At 40.9% G+C, this 20,610-nt stretch overlaps 2 protein-coding genes across 2 annotated transcripts; both read right to left on the bottom strand.

Annotated features, from left to right (window-relative positions):
* Positions 1-2,792: 2,792 nt before the first annotated feature.
* On the bottom strand, positions 2,793-11,865 carry LOC134445265 (TM2 domain-containing protein 2-like). The gene is made up of 4 exons (XM_063194340.1): positions 11,246-11,865; positions 10,715-10,802; positions 10,483-10,598; positions 2,793-3,603 (listed from the first exon to the last, which is right to left on the bottom strand). Exons 1-4 carry the CDS (start codon positions 11,500-11,502, stop codon positions 3,390-3,392), a joined length of 675 nt encoding a protein of 224 aa, XP_063050410.1. The 5' UTR covers positions 11,503-11,865; the 3' UTR covers positions 2,793-3,389.
* Positions 11,603-16,787, bottom strand: LOC134444008 (T-box transcription factor TBX3-like). The gene is made up of 7 exons (XM_063193499.1): positions 15,984-16,787; positions 15,533-15,800; positions 15,073-15,219; positions 14,755-14,831; positions 14,513-14,640; positions 13,948-14,224; positions 11,603-11,612 (listed from the first exon to the last, which is right to left on the bottom strand). The coding sequence occupies exons 1-7, from the start codon at positions 16,298-16,300 to the stop codon at positions 11,603-11,605; spliced, it is 1,224 nt and encodes a 407-aa protein (XP_063049569.1). The 5' UTR covers positions 16,301-16,787.
* Positions 16,788-20,610: the final 3,823 nt, after the last annotated feature.

Here is a 20,610-nt window from a genome sequence, read left to right as displayed (position 1 = left end):
ACTGTCCTTTCCATTATACATGAAATTTGCCATTTTGTGTGTGTCCACGAAAACTGTGTTAACCGTGTCACGGTCTGAAACCTCCTCCATAAATCAGTAATGGTTTGGTCTTAGGCCATACGAATAACATCACGTGATGTCATAACCTCTTTGGCAGGATACGGGAAGACTTTTTGGTAAATTTTGAGCTCCATCCTTCCATAATTTAATCCATTCTTTTTCATGTTCTCATAGCGGGAAAATTGCCTGTCAACTGTGTTATCAACATATTCATAAGAATCTGAATTAGAAATCACATGTAGAAAAACACAGATAAAGCATACAGATACATGAATTGATTAAGGTGTTGTGGTGGAACTTCTGAGGTCCTCAGTTAGCACAACACCATAAAAATGGCTGAAATGTCAACGGTGTTACCGTCAATGGTGTTACAATTAAGTATGACAGTCAGGGTTGCCAGATGAGGCTGAGGATTTCCAGCCCAAAAAATGATCAAAATCCGCCCTAAAAACCCGCCCAATTCTTTTGTTTTATATGGCAGTGGGAAGGTTTTTCTGATAGATGCCATTTTTACACGCACACGGCCATCCTAGGCAGCCCAATTGGGCGGGAACCAGCCCAATCTGGCAACACTGATGACAGTTGAGGAGGAGTATGTTTTTGCCCATTTATATCCATATTGACAGACAAACAAACAAAATAATTTGTGTTCTGGGGAGATGGTTTGTCTGCTCTGTTTTTTTCTCCTAAAAAAGTGCCGACTTGTTCCCCTGCATTGTTGACCGTAACACCGTTGAGTAACACCGTTGACTGTTTTGAAAGTGTTTTTGCGCTATTGATCCCTTATGTGTTGGAAAAATTCTATGAACATACACTAGGGATTATCTCTGGAGAAGGAAGTCTTGTGTAAGGAGGGTGACTATATTCAAATCAGACGTTACAGGGATTTATGATGAAAAATGTGTCAGTCTGTATCACAGTGACTCATAAAATCCTACTTATGAAGCTCAACAATCACATTTTCTATATCAGTTGCACAGATTAATGACAACATTACTGCTAAGGGACATAAGCACTTTCAAACATATATTGTTTCAACTCTGTAGTATTTTTATATGTTTGAAATGACATAGTATTTGTCCATAACACTGTTGACAAAATAATTAAGCAAATGTTCGCTTTCATAAGAGTATTTATCAAATGATTTAAGATTAAGCTTGGCAATTTGTTTGTTTGGAAACTGAAATATATACACTATGTAAACATCTAGGTCATTTAGTTGAAAAAAATACTGATAATTGACATTTTGCTTTTGCCAAAAGCGTAGGGGAATCGTAGAATCACTCATATAAAAAAAAAGCCTCTGTAGGGGGAACACTAAACAAAATGAGGTCTACTGTGGGTCATGCTGAGTAGTGTTTTACCAAATGCACACATTAATGTTCAAATGGTTCATATGAGTGCCAATTCAAATGATGGTGTCTGTTTAAAATGAAGGCTTGTGTAAAAATTGCCATTTTTAGAAGACAGTACATCATTTTGAGACGTCTCACGTTTTTGTATTTGTGAATGGAATTTTGAGAATTCAAGACATGATTCCGGAAAATGTGTGAGGAAAACTGAAACAAAGGACCTTCTTCTGTTAAGAGGCAGTTCTTCTCTATTCTGCTCTTCTCCATACTGTGAGCGACTTCTGATCCTTCTGAGGTCTGTTTTAGGGCAGCACAATTAATCGAAAATAATCGAAAATTGTGATGAAATCGAAGTTGTCAATTCAATCGTGATTTAATCGTGGCAATAGTGACCTACCTTTGAGAGCGTCCTTGAAGACAGAACATACTGACAGGCTGGTGTTTCTGGCCAGAAATCTGTCCACCTAAGTTTCATGCTATTGCCTTTACATAATTATTACAATTCATTTTATTTTACTCATCCCGGCGTATATAATTCATTCTTGGTTATATTTCATCTTGTTATGATTTTCAAAAAAAATTGCACAAAATCAATAATCGTGACTAATAATCGTGATATTGATTTTGACCAAAATAATGGTGATTTTCCATAATTGTGCAGCCCTAGTCTGTTTAGACTAAGACTATTTAGAATGTTGCCGGCTTTTAAAAAACAGAAGCAAATAATGGAGAGCACTGAGCATATGTTCTATGACACTAACCTACTATTTCACCAGTCTGTAGTTATGGAAATCATATTCCCCAGTGTAACCAACAGGACAATGACACTATATGCAATATGGAGACAAATGGGTCAAGGACAATTAAGCAGACCCTTTGCGCCATTTGAAATCATTGGAAATCACTGGACACAAACAACATACTTTTCTTTCTGGAAAAAAAAACGCTTTCACTTTATTGAATGGTTAACTGTGGGGTTGTTTCCATGACTCTTGCCTGGTTTACCTTGGGCTTCTGGATGCAGACAGCGAGAGTGCAAAGATGAATTAACCATCTATTGCACACAAATACAACAACAACAATGAAATTCCTCTCCTGGAAAGTGAATAATGTTAGTGAATAACTTTGTGAATTCTCCAACAAGTCCATTGAAAGCACATTCCTTACCAACAGCACGACTCAAGAAATCTGACGTAAAGCCAGGAGACTTGGCATACTCAAACATCACTGGTTTTGACTTGCCGAATGCTGGTACATAATTCAGAGGTGTTAACTGAAAGCTTAATTCGTCCTTCGTTGGAAAATACAACAGCTAACGCCGAAGCAAGGCTGTGTTTACATTGGAGGCCCTCCCAGCGTTTCATACAAATACTTTCATCCTATTTGGCAAGCGAATTTCATTCAAACACCTGAGGAGAATTTATCTAGTTAGATCCAATGCCATTGAAGGGTGACAATACCCAAAACCCAAGGCTGATTGAAAATGTGTCACAGGTTTAAAAGCGACAGGGAGAGGGATTGACAATCAAATTGGCAGCAAACACCGGGGAAGAAAAAAAAAGAAAAACAGTCCACACAGCAATGTCAGGAGGCTTGGCAGACATACAATGTACATTACACAAGAGCAAGGATATATACAGTGTGTTTAAGACACCAGCATCAACTGTGTCTGATCCATTTTTTGTCCATTTTCAGTCTGTACAGACGACCTCTGCCACCCAACACGAGTCCCTTTTTATGTAACCGTGGTGTGCATGTTAAGTTGTCACTACAAGATGCAACTGAACCGCTCAACCTAAAGCAGCTTTGATGCATGCAACGAGCAGAGAAAAACAAACAAAAAAAACTCTCTTTGCATTAGAAGCAGCATCTGTTTCGTTTTTTTTCTGCCGCGCCACTTCCTGCTCTCTCCTCAACCTCCCTCCTCCACCTCCACCTCCACCCTAGGCCCGGGGCCTGGGCCAACGCTCCCCAATGTCAGTAGAAGGTGCACCAGTTGCTGCTATCGCTTGGCATCAGACCTCCCGTGATCAGCAGAATCAGGTCGACGAACCACCAGATGCCCAGGCCGCCCAAGGTGAGCAGCTTGCCCACCGCCGTGCCCGTGTGGCCCAGGCAGAAGCGGTCCACGCCGAAGCAGCCCAGGAAGAAGGAGTAGAGCAGCGTGGTGATGAAGTAGTGGCCCGTGTACCTGCGTAATGCAGGAAGAGTATACAAGAAAACACTGATAAATACTCAACACACACAAACAGCCACAAAACTGCACACTTTCATTCCCCTGCCTGGTGTGATTTTTCGACACCAATTGTCCTATGTTGGGAGGCTTTTGGGCATACCAATCACTTGTCATGTTGATCTAGAGACACTGTCCCGTTAGTAAAGCCATGTTACCGCGAGGGCGTGGTTTTGAGTGCAGCGGCATCTAGTATTGCTGCCTAGTCAATAGGTAGCAAAGTGTTAGAGTGATACTACAAACCCACACTGGCGAACAGCCGGGAGATGTTTCATGACTATTCTCTTCTGTGAACATCCCTTTAACATAGTATAGGCCTACATACAGTATATACAGTGCATGTGCCATTTCTATAGGGGTTATCATGTTATGCGATTAGAAATACATGTAAGATCATGTATACCAGGCTGTATGATAAGAAATACATGAAAGAACAGACACTTGGTGATTACATTCTGAACATTTCACTGCACTGAAGCCAATGTGTAATCAAATGAAAGGACATCTCTTCAGCGACAGCTATACAGTGTCATCTGGTGGCATCACAAGGTACTTCAAGTACTTCAGCTCTTTCACTCAATGCAGTGCTAGAAGACTAACACCATTTTGGCATCATTGTTGTAATACAACAGCAAATATGTGAATGAGTGCAAAGACGGGAACAATATAAATAAAGGGTCCCTCAAAATACATTGATTACAGAGTTTGTAATTGCTACGTCTGATGCAAGCGCTATCTTGTTGTTGTTCCTCTATTATCTGAAATAGAGGAATCAAACAGCTAGTGCAAAAGGGAGAATTTACAATGAATTAACGAGAAATTGCAATGGAAAACATTGTGCATCATTGTGAAACCATGATTAACAATCCGAGTGAGTAGGATGTAAAATATCCCACATCCTCTCAGTTGCCTTCTCAGTAGGCTTTTAGTACATCTACGTCTACAGTAGTGTTCCCCCCAGGGGGGCGCTAGGGAGCACTTAAAGGTGGGGTTGCAGGTTATCCATTTTAACAAAAACGCACTATTATGACATCACGTTGGGGGTTCCGCAGGCTCATAGGAGTCTATGTAGAACCTTAGAATCCTGGGGGAGTTCCCCCAACGTGATGTCATACCTGCAACCCCACCTGCTGAGAAGGAGACAGCTGAGAAGGGGTGCTCAGCTACAAAAGGGGGGCATTAGTCTACTTTTTAATATGAAGAAGCAGATTTATGATGAGGTCAAGGGAGAGTGTGTTCAAAAAAAGGTTAAAAACCAATGGTCCATGTCAGGGGATCCCAAATTTTACCATGACAAGGCCCCTCATATACCAATATATTTCAGCCAAGAGCCCATAGTAAAGTAAAGAGCCGTGCTAAACTATTGTTTACTGCGCACCCCCTTTCACACTGTGTGAGGCAGTGCCCCACTGGGATATATCAAATAATAATGATAATAGTATAATTGTTCAGACATGTAATAGGTTATTGTAATGTAGTTCTTAAAAGGACACTGTGTGAGATTTTAAGTTGTTTATTTCCAGAATTCATGCTGCCCATTCACTAATGTTACCTTCTTCATGAATACGTACCACCACCATCAAATTCTAAGTATTCATTATGACTGCAAAATTGCACTTTTGATACATGAGAAGGGGGATCTTCTCCATGGTCCGCCATTTTGAATTTCCAAAAATAGCCATTTTTAGCTGCAAAAATGACTCTACTTGGACCATACTAGAAAATAGTTGTTTATTACTTAGTAAACTTTCATGTAAAGATCAAATTTGGCAATAGGCAGCCCAGTTTCAATGAGCAGCATAGTTGCAGTTAACCTGAGTATCATCCTCCGTAGTGACCGCGCTGGCTCAATAGCCTACTTTCGCTTGCTGACCACGGAGTCTGACCCTGCAGCCACCCCCGGCAGTTGGAATTCAGATATTCGTTCAGTATCTGAATAGCCAATAGGCTCGCTGATAATCTAAGCCCCTCCCCAAGCCCTCTTATTCAACTGAAATAGAACAACTTGATGATGGCGATGTGATGTCTGTAACCAGGACATTTGATAGTGCTTGGTGTAAACTGGGACATTGCCGTCCGCCAAGACCTTTGACGGGCTTTCGGCACTGACACTGCGCAGCTCTTGGGCAGTCACACTGGGCGTTTCTCTTCTGTTCACTTTAATGGTTTTAGTTGACAGTTAATATCTTCATAACAAGGTTGGAACAAGCGCAGCCCCATTTCAGTGTTACTTTTTTTGCTGTCACACTCGACGCATATACACAGACACAAACCGGGAAGGGGAGAGGGTGGGGGCTGCTCAGTGGGCTGTGCATTTGACGCATATTAAACAATGCAACTAGTAGAAATTTGAATCATAATGCCGTGGATCCAATACTATAATATCATATAATATTGTCCTTAAGTCTGAGCGATGCATTGATTATTTGTTTAGGGTACGTTTTCTGCCAGCTAAATGCAAGGGGGAAGGGGGCTATATTAGCAAACAAGACGATTGCACAGTTAGCCTGCTAATTTTAAATATGATCACCTGGAGCTAATCGCCTTCACATGGCTTAATCCATCCCTGTTATCAGTCCGCTTGAGGTTTTTGCTTCGGGAAAGTGAAAAAATGAGGTCCTAATTAATCTTCAGATGGTGTCGGACCCTGACGGTGCCATAGGCACACGTTGTATGTCTCCCTGAAATCGTAGGTTTTTGACGGACCTCGACAAGTTCTACACTCCTTAGTTACCGTTGCTGAGCTCGGATTGGTTGGCGGCCGTTTGTGGGAGGGGTTTTGCGAAAGGCTAATTCCCTCATTAAGTGAGATAATTTCCAACTGCCGGGGGTGGCTGCAGGGTCAGACTCTGTGGTCAGCAAGCGAAAGTATTGTGGGAGGGAAAGTGGAAAACAGCGATCCTAGCGGTTACGTTCCAAACACCAGGGCGACCCTATTGAAACTCCCATAGACGAGTTTTTTAAAAAATCCCACAAAGATATGACTAGGAACTATAACACCAGACACATTTTTCAGGGTACACAATGGGGTGAAGTACTACCTGTGAAAATCCTGAGTAGTTTTTTGCTATTTTAAGAAAAATAGAAATTGTGCCAATCTGGTCGGAAGCGGACTACAGCTCCCAGCATGCTCTGCTTCGCGCCTCGTTGACAACACAGAGAAACAAATGAACGCGAATGAACGCAAGTTCTCCGCATATCTTCACATTCTTGTAATCCTGCGAGTTCCACATTGTCTTCTTATTACACATATATACACGCGATTGTTTTGGTTTGGTTTTAACTTCTCTAGTAGATATGGTGGCTTCTGTGGTGACGAGTAACCACCTCTCTGGCTCATGTTTGGCTATGCTAATTTGGCTATGCTAATTACATGGAGTAAACACGTCACACATACCAGTCAGTGTAGTTCTGTACTAGCTTTTTAAAGAATATTAAAATCAGTTCAGATAAGTGAAAAACCGAACATTTTACCACCCAATTCGATAAAACGGGCCAACTTGCCCATAATATGACTGCCACTACTTCTACTTCGTCGTCAGGGCCAAGATGTAATTTTTCAAAGAAAAAACACATTCATTTGTTGCAGGGGCTTGGAACGTTGACAGCAGGGGGCCATGAGATTACTTTCCCTCCCAAGCGCGGTCACTACGGAGGATGATACTCAGGCTAAGTTGCAGTATCTTTTTTGACCATTTCCTGCACAGTGTCCCTTTAACTATCAGGAATATTGTCCACTGTAACTCGCCCGTTCACTTCCATTACATTTTTTAGCAAAGTCGGGGGTACTCGCACTACTCCCACCTCAACAAATCGAAGTCGGATGATAAAGGCGGCGCCCGTGGATCCATTATTTAAAATGTCAATAAATAAGTGATACTTCATTTTTCTTGTGGGAAGCCGTTCCAAACACTCAGCATATTCTTCATGTTATTACATGATATTTTGTTAACATCAATGCAACATATGACAGAATAATAGCTATTATGGCTCCTTTGGCTGGTATCAAAAAACACCTCGCAAAAGTCAGCTTCACCACGGCGGTTGCCATGGTTGTAGAACACCCACTTCAACTGTCAGGAACGGGAGCTGAAATATCCAGGTAGAATAAGTGTGATCTGCTGCTAGTTTGGATTGTGTCTGGAATGGGCCATAAGGCCCCATGGTCAGGAAGAACAGGGCCTAACTTAAGTGCCCCATATAAACCCAAGTGACGCAGTGTGACACATATGAAAATAACAGAAGTGTCCACTAGGTGGCGACAGACTACAAAACAATTTGGGATTGAGGGAATATGGAAATACAAACCCCAACTCCGATGAAGTTGGGACGTTTGGTAAACAGTGAATAAAATCAAAATGCTATAATTTTCAAAACTTTCAATCTATTCATTAGATGGAGAATAGTGAAAAGACAACATATTAAGTGTTAAAATCGAGAAAAAATATTCTTTTGGGGGGACATATGTACTCATTTCTATTTTGATAAATCCAACACGTTCTACAAGAGTTGGGACGGGGACAATAAATGGCAGCAAATGTCGAGGAAGACTAAAAACAAAACAAAAGACAACACTTAAAAGTTAAATACATTAACCGATGAGATGATTTTATATAAAAAACAGTGTTAATTCCTATCTTGGACATGATTTCACCAGCTTAAATGGTGGGTGTATTCCTTGTCATGTTTTGCAATGTTTTCCTTTCTGTAGTGCTTATAGTGTGACAGGTCTTGACCAAAAACCCACCATTTTATCACCTGCTGGTCCTTATGATGGAGCCAAACTGTTAAAACATAGTAGAGAATGCAATTTGACCTTACTATGTGGCAGTAATCGAAGATCTCCCTTCAAAATATAATGCATGAGTGGCTTTTCATGCTGTTTAAAACCCATTTATACCATTCAGCACTGTATTTAACTCTACAGATGAGTGAGAACATCTTAACCAATGCACTACTGCACCTGCATGCCATCATGGAGGCTGACTTTTGAAGCTAGCACTAACACAAGTTGGATGGTCCATTTTCACTGTAGCACAGGATGTGCAATGCTCTATTATTGTCAAAAAGAATGGACTTCTACAACTCCTGCTGACTTCTGTAAGCAAAGGACAGTTTCCCATGTCTTCTGGGTCTATTTCAAGTGAGCTCAGGTGCTTAGGAGAATGTTACACCCCTGTATCATTTTCATGCATTAAGCATTCTTAATATGGTCAATTTTCAATAGCTCTAATTCCTGGAGTGCTAGAGTGAGACTACAGCCAATATATATTTCATGATGTCATGAACCTATACAATGATTTTATTAACAAAAATATGTCTTATATACACTCAATCGTGCTAAATCAAAGGAAATTCAAAAATGTATGTAATAACTATGGTAATTATTCCCTTTGCATCTTTAATTCTGAGTGACTCAGCCTCTCTGTGATGATCTTATACCTGGACACCTATATTGTCCGTCAGTACAATTCATTTTGAAATGTTCTTCTTTGTTGTTTTATCTTATTTGGATGTTTACTAAATTTCACTGATCCCTGTCCCAACTCTTTTGAGACGTGTTGGATTTATCAAATTAGAAATGAGTACATATGTCCCCCAAAACAATATTTTTTCTCGGTTTTAACACTTAATATGTTGTCTTTTCACTATTCTCAATCTAATGAATAGATTGAATGTTTTGAAAATGATAGCATTTTGATTTTATTCACTGTTTACCAAACGTCCCAACTTCATCGGAGTTGGGGTTTGTACATGACCAGAAGATAATGGACAAAAATGTGCCACAATTGCAGTATGGGGTAGCGCTATTTCCTAATTAGTTGCATGTGTTAACTTTTACTCAGTATCGTGCCCATAATTTGGGAATACTTGTCGAAGTTAGGCCTACTATTCAAATCATTCCATGAATATAATCTGATCGGTTGCCAATCTGGCTGCATTATTACTCTTATTCTATTTACCTCTTCGGCTAGGGCTGCTCGATTATTAGAAAAATCAATAGCATGATTATTTCAGTCAATATTGATATCACAATATTTTTAGACGATATTTCTTATAAAGACAAAATTGTGCTTAACAATTGACAATCTTCCCTCCATAAAACAGTGTGAGTGAATATCCATAGAGAAACACAGTGGTGTGGTGGAGTGTTGGGTAGCAAGTCTGCTCTGTGCTCGCAATGGCTCTGGGGAATGATTGCACTTAGCACAACTGACCTTTTGGCATTATATACAAATGACAAAAATATTGTTTCAATTCGATATTATGAACTTTGATATTGTTTGACAGCAATATATTGATATCACGATATAAATTTGATATATTGCACAGCCCTACTCTTCGCCTCTTTCTCCCAATCATATTCTTTAAGTATGCCATGGCATTTTCAGATGGGGTGACTTACTATTGGAAAAGTAAAGATTAAGCGTATCTAATCATAGCCTTTGTATGCATGTGGACTTCTCATTAAAAAACAGAGGTGTCAAAAGTAAAAGTTAAAGTTAAAAAAAGAAACACAGTTTCCTTCCCATACAAGTGACTTATTTGAGTAAACAGTAGACAGTAGACTGTGTGTACTCGTCTTACGGTCAGCTAACTGTGCACTGGTTGGATCAAGTTTGTGGTGAGTCCCTGATAGGTTTTCAGTGTTCAGTAACACAGTCTATCTAACCCATTAGTTACAATGGAGTAAATAGTGTAACAGCTATGTAATGCCATGTGCTAGTGTTGTAATTACACCACAAAAGTACTTTTACTTGTACTTTTGACACCGCTGTTACAAAATGATAGTGGTGAACTGTCAGGAAGGAATTATTCATCTGTAAACACCCTTACTTGATACACGGCTCGTGTCCTCTCAGAAACTCTCTTGGTCCAGCACATTCAATGTCATCCAACGCTGTGCACAAGACTGGAGTGTGGTTGACATCTTTGCACACCTGTCCGCCGAACTTCAAAGGAAAAAGGACAACGAAAATTGAGTAGCCCATTGCTGTTCAAGCTACACCCATGAATGAACTTATTCAACTTATTCAATGGACGTTGTGACACCGATGTTGTTACTAACCTTGACGCATCCGTGCCCCAGCTCCTGATATGCTGTGTAGTTACCTGCGTGGTCTACAGGTTCTTGACAGAATACAAACTCTTCAGGTCTGCAATACAACCATATGCAAATTGGGGATTACAGTTCACTGCAGCATGCCCTGGTCACTGGGCTGAGGAACACTTTTAATTCTTCCAAGGGCTGTAAAAGTGTCCCCAGGGCCATACTATGAACATTAACCAGGATGTCACCCTGCAGTTTAGGCCTGTATTGAGGGTAGCCTTTAAAACAAACCCACCCTCTCTAGGAGGTCCCCTGAATATAGATTAATTGTATTGCCAATGTAATTCCTAAGATTCCTTAACAAAATATGTCAGACTTCTTTTTCATGCAAAGCTGCCTCATAGGCCGTAAATGGCAATCGAGACATAGGTTCCCCACCTCTGCCCAAAGGACCATATTTGATGAAAACATGAAACAACCAACCAGCTAACCATCATAACAGTGAACTTGCCGTGCTATAAAGGTCGTTATGAATCACGATGTACTTACAAATAGCTGCACAATACAACTGGTGATTCCCCATTGTACTCATACGGCTCAGGTGGGTCTTCTGTGGCGTTGGTGATGTTATCAGCTTGGTCCACAAATGTAGCTGTTGTTGGTGATAATGTAACCCCATTGCCAGGAGGAGGAGTATCCGATGAGTTCTGAGAGTGGATTCCCTCCAGACATTGCAGTAACAGGACTGTTAACAGCAATAAAAACTGTCCACAGAGTAGTATGTAGCTGACAGATACCCGAGACATTCTGTTCAAAAATTACTGTAACATCATCATAACAATCACCCGGTGTTAGCTTGCTAGCTAGTAGTGCTAACACTTTCAAACGCAACGTCTGGCACCTTTGTCATTGCCGTCTGGAAATTGGAGCATGGAACATAGAAGGGTAATTCAATTCAGGGCATGTTTATAATTTATAAAACGTTAAAACACGATATATCTAATGGCTAATCAAACGAGTCTTCTATGTCTAATGCTGCCAGTTGTGTTGTTGTCTAGCACGGTACTCAAAAAGACTGCTTCCTCGTGACGCCACTAGGCGGAGGTGACGTCTAGAGGCGGGTTCGTGTGTGTCTGGCCTTGCGCGCATCCCACACCAAAGTCTGCTACGCAGATAACCACTCTGCTCCCCACTTCAAACTTGTTTGATTCTTGTATTACTTGAGCAAACTACCCAGAAACTCAGAAACTAAGCCATTCACGCCTTGATTCACAATACTGAATTGCTCCCATGATAGGCTATCCAGAGGTGTCTCTTCAGTTGGTGCCCCAGGCGAAATGTCAAAGGAGAGAACATTTAAAAGAAATTTGCCACTATTGTAGAAAGTGAGCTGTTCTTAACCATCCATGGGCCTGGGTTCAGTCCGATTCTTTTTTTTCTGTAGGCTACATGATCAGATTCATTTCTCAAGGGTTTTCTATTAAACGCAAATGAAAAGGCAATACGCATTTTATTGATGCATTTTCCTTTTTAAAAGTTCAATAGAAAGATTCCATCAAAACGTTTCTGCACTATCCTTATTACCTCATACGCAGTCCTAGGCATAGAGCTTCCCCCATTCACTTCTCTGTGACCTCTTTTACAAGTGAATTTTGACAAAACGTCTGCTAGGCAAGATTAGTGTAATTTCTGCGACTGCACCGGTCCAGACACAGAAATGATCAATTAAAGCCATATTGTAGGCCTGGCTACTTAATAAAACAAGAAAAAATATTGATGACTCTATTTTCCTCTTTCCACTTTTTTATAGGCCTATGCATTAAGTCCAGCAAATTAAAAGATTGAAAGAAAGAGGGAGCACATCTAAGTTCTCACATAGGCTATAGGCCTATAATAGCCTACATGATCAGAATCAGACATCCCTCTGCTTCAGCGATTGCAGCACCACAGTGTAACTTGACACAAACATATTCCCCATATTCTCATTTCGTTAATTCGGTGTAATAGAGTAAACTCCGCTCAGAAAGAAATATAGTCTGACTAATGTTCATGTAGGCCTAGGCCTACTATTGATTACAACTGCAGGTCTGCACGTCGGCGAATCCAATAATGCTTCAATATACTGTAATATTTCCAGTTCCCCAAATATGTTTTGATTTTCTTTCGTTACCAGTAAGCGTAAGTCTGTTAAAAAAACTGCGGTTTCTGATTGCCAGTGAAGGTCTGTAGGCCTAGCTCTGCTGCAAGAGCATCTTGAGGCAAATGAAGTTGACCAAATCCTTCTCATTGGAAACAAAAATCATTCATCACTGCGTGCATCCCCCAAGCTCATCATAGGCTACATTAGAGGTAGGGTTGTTTAGTGTTTCCTTCACAAACACATTTAATAAATAATGCGCATTATTGATCTTCGTAAATGACATGTAACACAGTTGCGCAGAGAAATAAAATATGAAATCAACAGAAAGATTTGTAGATGCAACCATTTTAACAGTTCCTCATAACACATTCACTGAGATGTGACGTCGGCAGATTGAGCTCCGGGGCTTGTAAGGGTGTTAGACACTTCTTCCAACGGCGTAGGTAACGTCTTCGAATAATCTCCAGGGTGGTCATATTTATAAAGCGCACTGGGACTTGCGCTATTTGGAACTTTCAGTGGAAGAGAATAGGGATTGCTGCGTGAACGATGTCCCCACGCGTTCATAAATTGAAGTCGCTGCACCAGAGATGAGGCGACAGCAGCCGTCGTCATGTAAGGATAGGGCAGAAACCCTCCACAGGGAGGGAGACCAAGAACCTAGAAAATAGATCGAAAATGTCATAAGAACGAATTGTGAAACAAGTGTCGATTCAAACACAGAGTGGAAACACAACACATGTTTTTTGTTCTACTCCAGGAAGGTGCGCGCGCTAAGGACAGCCGTGCGTAAAGACGCGCCAAAAGTCCAAATGCGTAAAATACGCATTTTGACTATTTGCGCACAAATAGCATTAATTGATATAGATGGAACAGACGTGTCCTTGCCTGTGGTGAAGACAAATGTGAGTGTGGAACATAAAAAGGTAATCCCGGCACTCCAGCTTTTCCATGGGATGAAAGCGACGACCTGCTCGTGTCCAGCGTACCAACGTCTTTAGACATCAAACTTGAAAGGTTTCGTCCAAAGTAAAATGGCGTTGGGTGCATCAACAAATTGTTAGAATTTAGAGAACTCAGAAAGTGCTGTTCAATCCGTTCGGGTGTAAACACAATATGGTTTGGTTGTGCCTGGCATTTGTGGAAGTCCCTGGTCTCGCCAGGGGGCCAGTGCCTTGCAGCACTGGTTTCACCCTGTGAGTTCTCATCGTGATTGTCGGAGCTTGACCCAAACTGGATAGTTGGGGTGCAGAGCTCGTCTGTAGCCTTGTTATTAGGGAAGGCATTGCTTTGCTGTGAGACACCGGTAGTTCTGGACCACTCAAAGGGGTCTGGGTCTTCCTCGACCGTAACATCTTCATCGCTGTCAGCTTCACTGTCACTGGTTTCTTTCAATGTTGAAGAAATAAAGTAAAGGGTATTAAACAGCTATACATACAGTCAATTTATGAAAACGAATCTGTAATTTGATGATAGCCTATTATGATACAACATTATATGTGGCAACGACCTCTCTGTAATGTGACTTCAGGTTGTAGGAAAACAAAAGTTTGGTTGTAGGCCTATGGGCCTAAATAGCCCATTCGTAGACAGTAGGTTAGATGTAAACGTATGACCTACAAAAATCTGTTAAGATGTTTCAGCACATAGATGATTAATAACTAATAATTTCCAACCTTTTATTGAGGAGGTGACGACAGGCTGCGTTTGGGGTGAGGACGTCTGATCAACTGCAGTTGAGATGTGGTGGTGTTTGTCGGAATTGGAGTCATTTGAACGTGCGGATTTCAAAAATAATTGTTTCCTAAAACACAAAATAGAATTATAACCAAAAAAAAATATTGTGGGAGGGATCAAATAAAGTGCTTTCAATGCGAGCTGAGCAAAGACAGGCAGAAAAAAGGTTTGGCAAATGCACCTTTTCTCCCGTCTTCCATTCCCAGTATCCCGAAATCCTTTTGCAAATGGGTTGTTATCAATCTTCAGCTGCGTTATCTGCAATCGAAAAAAATAAAATAAAAAACAAGTAATTATCTCTGAAAACAATTTAATGAAAAAAAAATCAGAATTCCTGAACGCAACGTCAATGAAGTTATCTAGGCCTTGGTCTAATTTCTCCCTCAACCAGATGGTATGTCGCACGAAGTAGGGCTAATTGAAATGATGCCACAATAAACAATAAAAAAAATTACCAGCTACAATACAATAATAAGGCAAAGGTAAATAATACAATTACCTTGTCGTTTTGGTAAGCCGTCACAGCAATAAATTCAGTCTCCGGAAAGACGTACGTTCTAAAGGTGCTGTATGGAAGTTTGAGGATGTCATTTGCTCGAACGACATGGAATCTCGGCTGATATTTGTGCATTGAGTTTAGAATCGTCTGTTAAGTGTATAAGAAAACATTTTCATTCACAATGTCCACATATTTGTTTTTGGTTATTAGCAAAAATAACAATCTATTGGTTATGTTTTTATAAAGGCATTCAAGTTTTAAACATAGTTTCAACTGAAGTAAAACTTCAATAACTTCTTTCCAAACATGATTAATAATAATACACTGATTGACAGCAGAGTTTTGGACTAATGTTATCTACATGTTCATATTGTAGGCTATGTGTACTGAACTGCAAAGGATTTGGTAAGCCAGCTCAGTATTTCTCAACAACCTCTCAAACAATCTTGATTATACTTACATATCCATGTTTGTCAGACATGTTATTGGTCAGCTTTAGTTTATGAAAACTGGCTGTCTTGGACTGCCAGTGTTCTCCGGTGGCTGGACTATCCGGGTGAATGTACATTCTCTTGGGCATCTCTGGGTCTGCTTTTCCGGCTACCATCCAACGAGAGTTGTGGAATTTATATCTGCAGTCGTCTGATGCCACAATATCCATCAACAAAATATAGCTCGCTCTCTTATCAAAACCAGAGCAACTGACTTTGAAAGGTGGGAACATTCGTCTGTGACAAAACACATGAGCACACTTCAGACTGGTACCACACATAACAAGAGGATTATTATAACTATTATGGCTGGTAACACTTGGGGTATATATCCTTTTCAGATTAAAACAGGGTTATATATTTTTAAAACAAATAAATAAATAAGTGGCTGATTAGGTAATAGCCTATAGCGCACCATACCTTCCTGATTTTGTGATCACCATTTCAGTTCCACATTTATGAAATTGTTCCCACAAGTCTTTGGCTTCGAGGTGAACCACCGGGTCATCCTCAGGCTCAGTTTCTGCTTCACGTGTTCTCCGTGTGATGAGGTGGTCAGCTTTCGCACTCCCCACCCGGAAGGCAGAGTGGATGCCGGTCGGCGGGGTGCTAGCCGGGGCGCAATCCTCGACCAGCTTCCCCGGTGCGCATGAAAACGCGCCCACAACCGGGACGAAAGGATACCGTTGCCCTAGGACAGCACTCATGGGCAGGTCCGAGAGGGAATGGTAAGTCATCTCTTTAATCTTTTTCTCGAGCCTTGCTTTCTGAAGTTGCTCCAGCCCGTGTCCCAAGAATACGTTAACGTTTTTGTTGAATCCTATCCATCAACGTTTGCTTTGAGAAAGTTTTTGAGACCAGCATGTCTTGGCGTACTGCAATAGCTTAAATGACTCCCAGCCTCACATTTCACTTTAGATTTACTTTAGCACTTTGAACATACTTCATACGCAAGACAATGCATTTGCGCAACCTTTTCTGTTGTCCTTACCTAGGTTATCAAAACAGGTTGACTTGACGCTTCAATTCCAGAGCGAAGATATTGATTTTAGGTGAGGTGAATTGTTACACCGTTTTCATCCTCGCGCATGCCAAAGTGCTCATTAAAATAACTCCGACTGCTAAATAGCAAATCCATCGAAGAAGACACCTTTCACCGTGGACTGCAAGGCTACTCTTTTTACTCTTCACACAAGACAGACAGACAACTTGGCAGTGGTGCGCGTGGAGTTGTTGGCGCGGACTTGCATGGCACTTGATGGACTGTTTGACGCGCTCAAGCCAATTGTGGCTCATCCTGGGCGTGGTTAAGTGTCGAAAAGGGCTTAAATAAGTGCTGTCAGCGTTTTTTTTAAGGACCACAACACTTGCATCTGCTAAATGGATCAAGGAAGTGGCCACTATCTGTCTGAGTCATGCTTATCTGTCTGAATCATTGGAGGTTAGTTCATTACACTTTTATGTTTGATGATTATGTTGACAGATTTCCCCCACTCAGAAGTAAGAAGAGAGAAGTGAATATCATGAAAGCAATCTGATAAATTCGTTCATTCTCATATCATTCTGTCCATTACATTGTTTAGAAAATGTGTGTGTATAGATGCAAGTTCATACATCCACTCTCCATAAAGACTGTGCCCGCAACAGCATGTAAATGAGATTTGTTTTTACTCGCCACCTTTGAGAAAAAGAAGTTGTGGAAGCGTTGGGCATTTTAATGTGGTGTGAATAAATTCTCCACTGTTCTTCCTCAGCTTCCACAGGAATTACTCCTCCCCGCTCTCCTCCCCGCTCTCCTCCCCGCTCTCCTCCCCTTATTCATGCCAGCACATGTGCTTCCTCCCCTGTCAATCACCTAATGCTCCATCCAGGAAAACCCTTGTAGTGGGACTGGGAAGGAGATGACTGTCCACAGAGCAGCGCTTGGAGATGCGCGCTGTGTGTGTGTGTGTGTGTGTGTGTGTGTGTGTGTGTGTGTGTGTGTGTGTGTGTGTGTGTGAAAGAAAGCTTACTTGGGAAACTCCAACTCCCATTGTCATTGTGACACAGCACTCCACGCACACAGTGCTCACTGCACACAACGACGACATTGCATTTATGCCTCACCCATGTATGTGGGCAGCCCCCAATGGCGCCCCAAGGGCGCAGTGCGGTGAGATGGTACCATGCTCAGGGTACCTCAGTCATGGAGGAGGAGAGAGCACTGGTTGGGTCGGGAGTCGGGTCGGGAGTCGAGCCGGCAACCTTTGGGATACAAGTGTGTGTGTGTGTGTGTGTGTGTGTGTGTGTGTGTGTGTGTGTGTGTTTGTGTGTGTGTGTGTGTGTTTGTTTGCGCGTGTGCAGGGCTGCCATAGGCATAAGCAGAGTAAGCAGAGCGCTTAGGTCCACATTACCCACAAAATTGGGACCTCCTTAATTGAGATGATTTAAAAAACGTATTATTATTATTATTATTATTATTATTATTATTATTATTATTATTGTTATTATTATTATTATTATTATTATTATTGTTTAATTATTAGGGAGGCCTCCTGACCAGTTATGCTTAGGGCCTCCAAAAGTTAGCAGCGGCCCTGTGTGTGTATGTGTATGTGTTCTTCATATGCAAAAAACTGAAAAAAAGCATGCTGGCTCATAGACTGCATATGGGCACAGGCTTGAAGTGTTACATTTGTGACTTCATAGTCAGGACACACAGCTTATGAACTACATTTAGGGATGGGATGGGAGATTCATTGCATTTGTGTAACGGATGCAAACTAGCAGAGTTTGGCGGTAGAGCGTTAGTAAACTTCCCTCTCGAAGCCTCATACATTATCATTATTATTATAACACTCAACAGTCCCATGCCGAACTGGAGTGTTGTCTGAAAGGTTGCGGGTTTAAGCCCCAAGTGGCGGGCTATGGCAGCGTAGGATAACTCGGGTTACATTTGGTTACAGTTGAGGACGATATTATTAGCCCCCCTCCTGAAATTAGACATTTCTCTTGATTTCTCGGCAAGAATGACCATTATTCGCCGTTTCTGTTATTCTGGAAACAAATACACTGATGCAGATAATGTTCAATGGGTTGAATTTTGATTGTTCTATTGCTACGATGAGTTTAAACAAAAAAGGCCAAAAATGACAAGGACAAAATTATTAGCCCCCTGATCATTAATAGTCAATATGGCGTCATTTATGAACCAAAACTGACAACAGGCTCTGATAAGTTGCTACCTAGGTTGACTCGTGCCCCACTACGGATTTCGGCCCATTTCTTCACTGCAAAGTGTTCTAGCCGGTCCAAATCGCATGGATGCTGAGCATAGACATTAACCACAGACTCTCAGTGGGATTGAGGACTGGACTATGAGCGTGTGATTCCAATATCATGGTTTTAGTGTCCTTGAAGAACCTCTGAACTTATCTAAATGTATGCTTTAGGTTACAATTTTGTTGGAAGACCCAGCAATAGAGATTCAGACCCAGACTCCCTGTGTCTGAGGCTGAATAACAGACTAAACTTGATGCCCTTCCACTATGTGTAACTGTGGAAACTGCTTAGCCTCATTAGACCAAATAAGCATTGGACACCTGCCTAGATGATTGTTATTGACCTGGCCTCACCTGGATGCCCCCCCCCCCCCAAGAAAGACAGTTGTAAGGGCTTGTCATCATATTGGGCTTTGGGGCCATCGTCACAGAAGAACCCCTTCACTAAAGGCCGTGCATATCAGAGTGTTATTGAGCTTTGCCTGTGAACATTTGAAAGTCAAAAATGAGTTTTGAATGTCTCTGCTTTCATCTGATGATATTCAATTGCACCTGCTTTAATGCATGAATTTTGCTTCTGTCAGGTGAATAAAGGGATAGGCCGTGAATCGTTATAAGATGGTTTCCACAATTAATCATGGTGGTGGATACATCATTCTGTGGCAGCCTCAGCCACAGGAAAACTTGTTTGGGTGTACGGCACCATAAAAACTGAAAATTATGATAGAATGTGTAAAATGACCTTGCAAAAATATGTTCATAGAGGGAGTTAAGATCTTCACTGTATCTTTCAATAAGATAATAAACCAAAACTTGCATCCAAAATAATTCAAATGTTCTTCAAGGATACTAAAACCATGGTCATGGAGTGGTTCAGACCTCAATCCTTTAGATAGTATTTGAAGAGTGCTGAAAATGAATGTCCATCCTCAACATCCATGCAATTTGGACCAGTTTAACTATTTGCAGTGAAAAAAATTGGCCAAAATCCCTAGTAGGACATGTGCCAACATAGTTAACAACTAATCAAAGTGCCTGGTGTCAATTTTTGTTCATAAATGGCACTGTATTGACTATTAATGATAAGGGGGCTAATAATTTTGTCCTTGCCATTTTTAAACTTTTTTGTTTTAACTCATTGTGAAAATGGAAAAGTCCAAATTTAACTTATTGGATACTATCTCCATGGTGTATTCGTTTCCAGAATAACATACATTTATTAATAATGATCATTCTCAATGATCAATGAAGAGATATGTCTAATTTCAGGAGGGGGGCTAATAATATCGTCCTCAACTGTACAGTAATTTCGGTTTGATATAGGCCTACAGTATATGACGTTAATCAAGATAATGTGCCTTTGATGGTTTGGAAGAAGTTGTCTGTTGATGTTAATTGATGTTCTCATTGGCAAAAGATGGTTAGTACTAGTTGAGTAGTGATGATTAATTGGAAACATGAGATGAGGCGAGAATAAGAGGTGTGTTGGTTTTCCTAGAAGCAGCTCCGAAACGTATCAGGGAGAGAGTGCGACAATAATCTGACAATATGAGAAAATATTATTATGATGATGGGTTTTTTTGGTCATATCACTGCTGTATGTAGCCTACTGTAATTCATTTGCATCATGAAAAGTAGGATGGAGCTGAGAAGAAGTCCAAATATTATGGTTCTCATATTCACTACAGGCTCTAAAAGGCGAACCTCAGGCACCAAACTGCATTAGAAATATTCATTCAGTCTAACATGGAACATCAACGGTATGCTCATTGTTTTAAAGTTCTGCT

This window comes from Engraulis encrasicolus, chromosome 3, assembly GCF_034702125.1.
Source record: "Engraulis encrasicolus isolate BLACKSEA-1 chromosome 3, IST_EnEncr_1.0, whole genome shotgun sequence".
NCBI lineage: Eukaryota > Metazoa > Chordata > Actinopteri > Clupeiformes > Engraulidae > Engraulis > Engraulis encrasicolus.
Note: the sequence above shows the minus strand (reverse complement) of the source record. Positions and strands in the feature narration are given on the sequence as shown.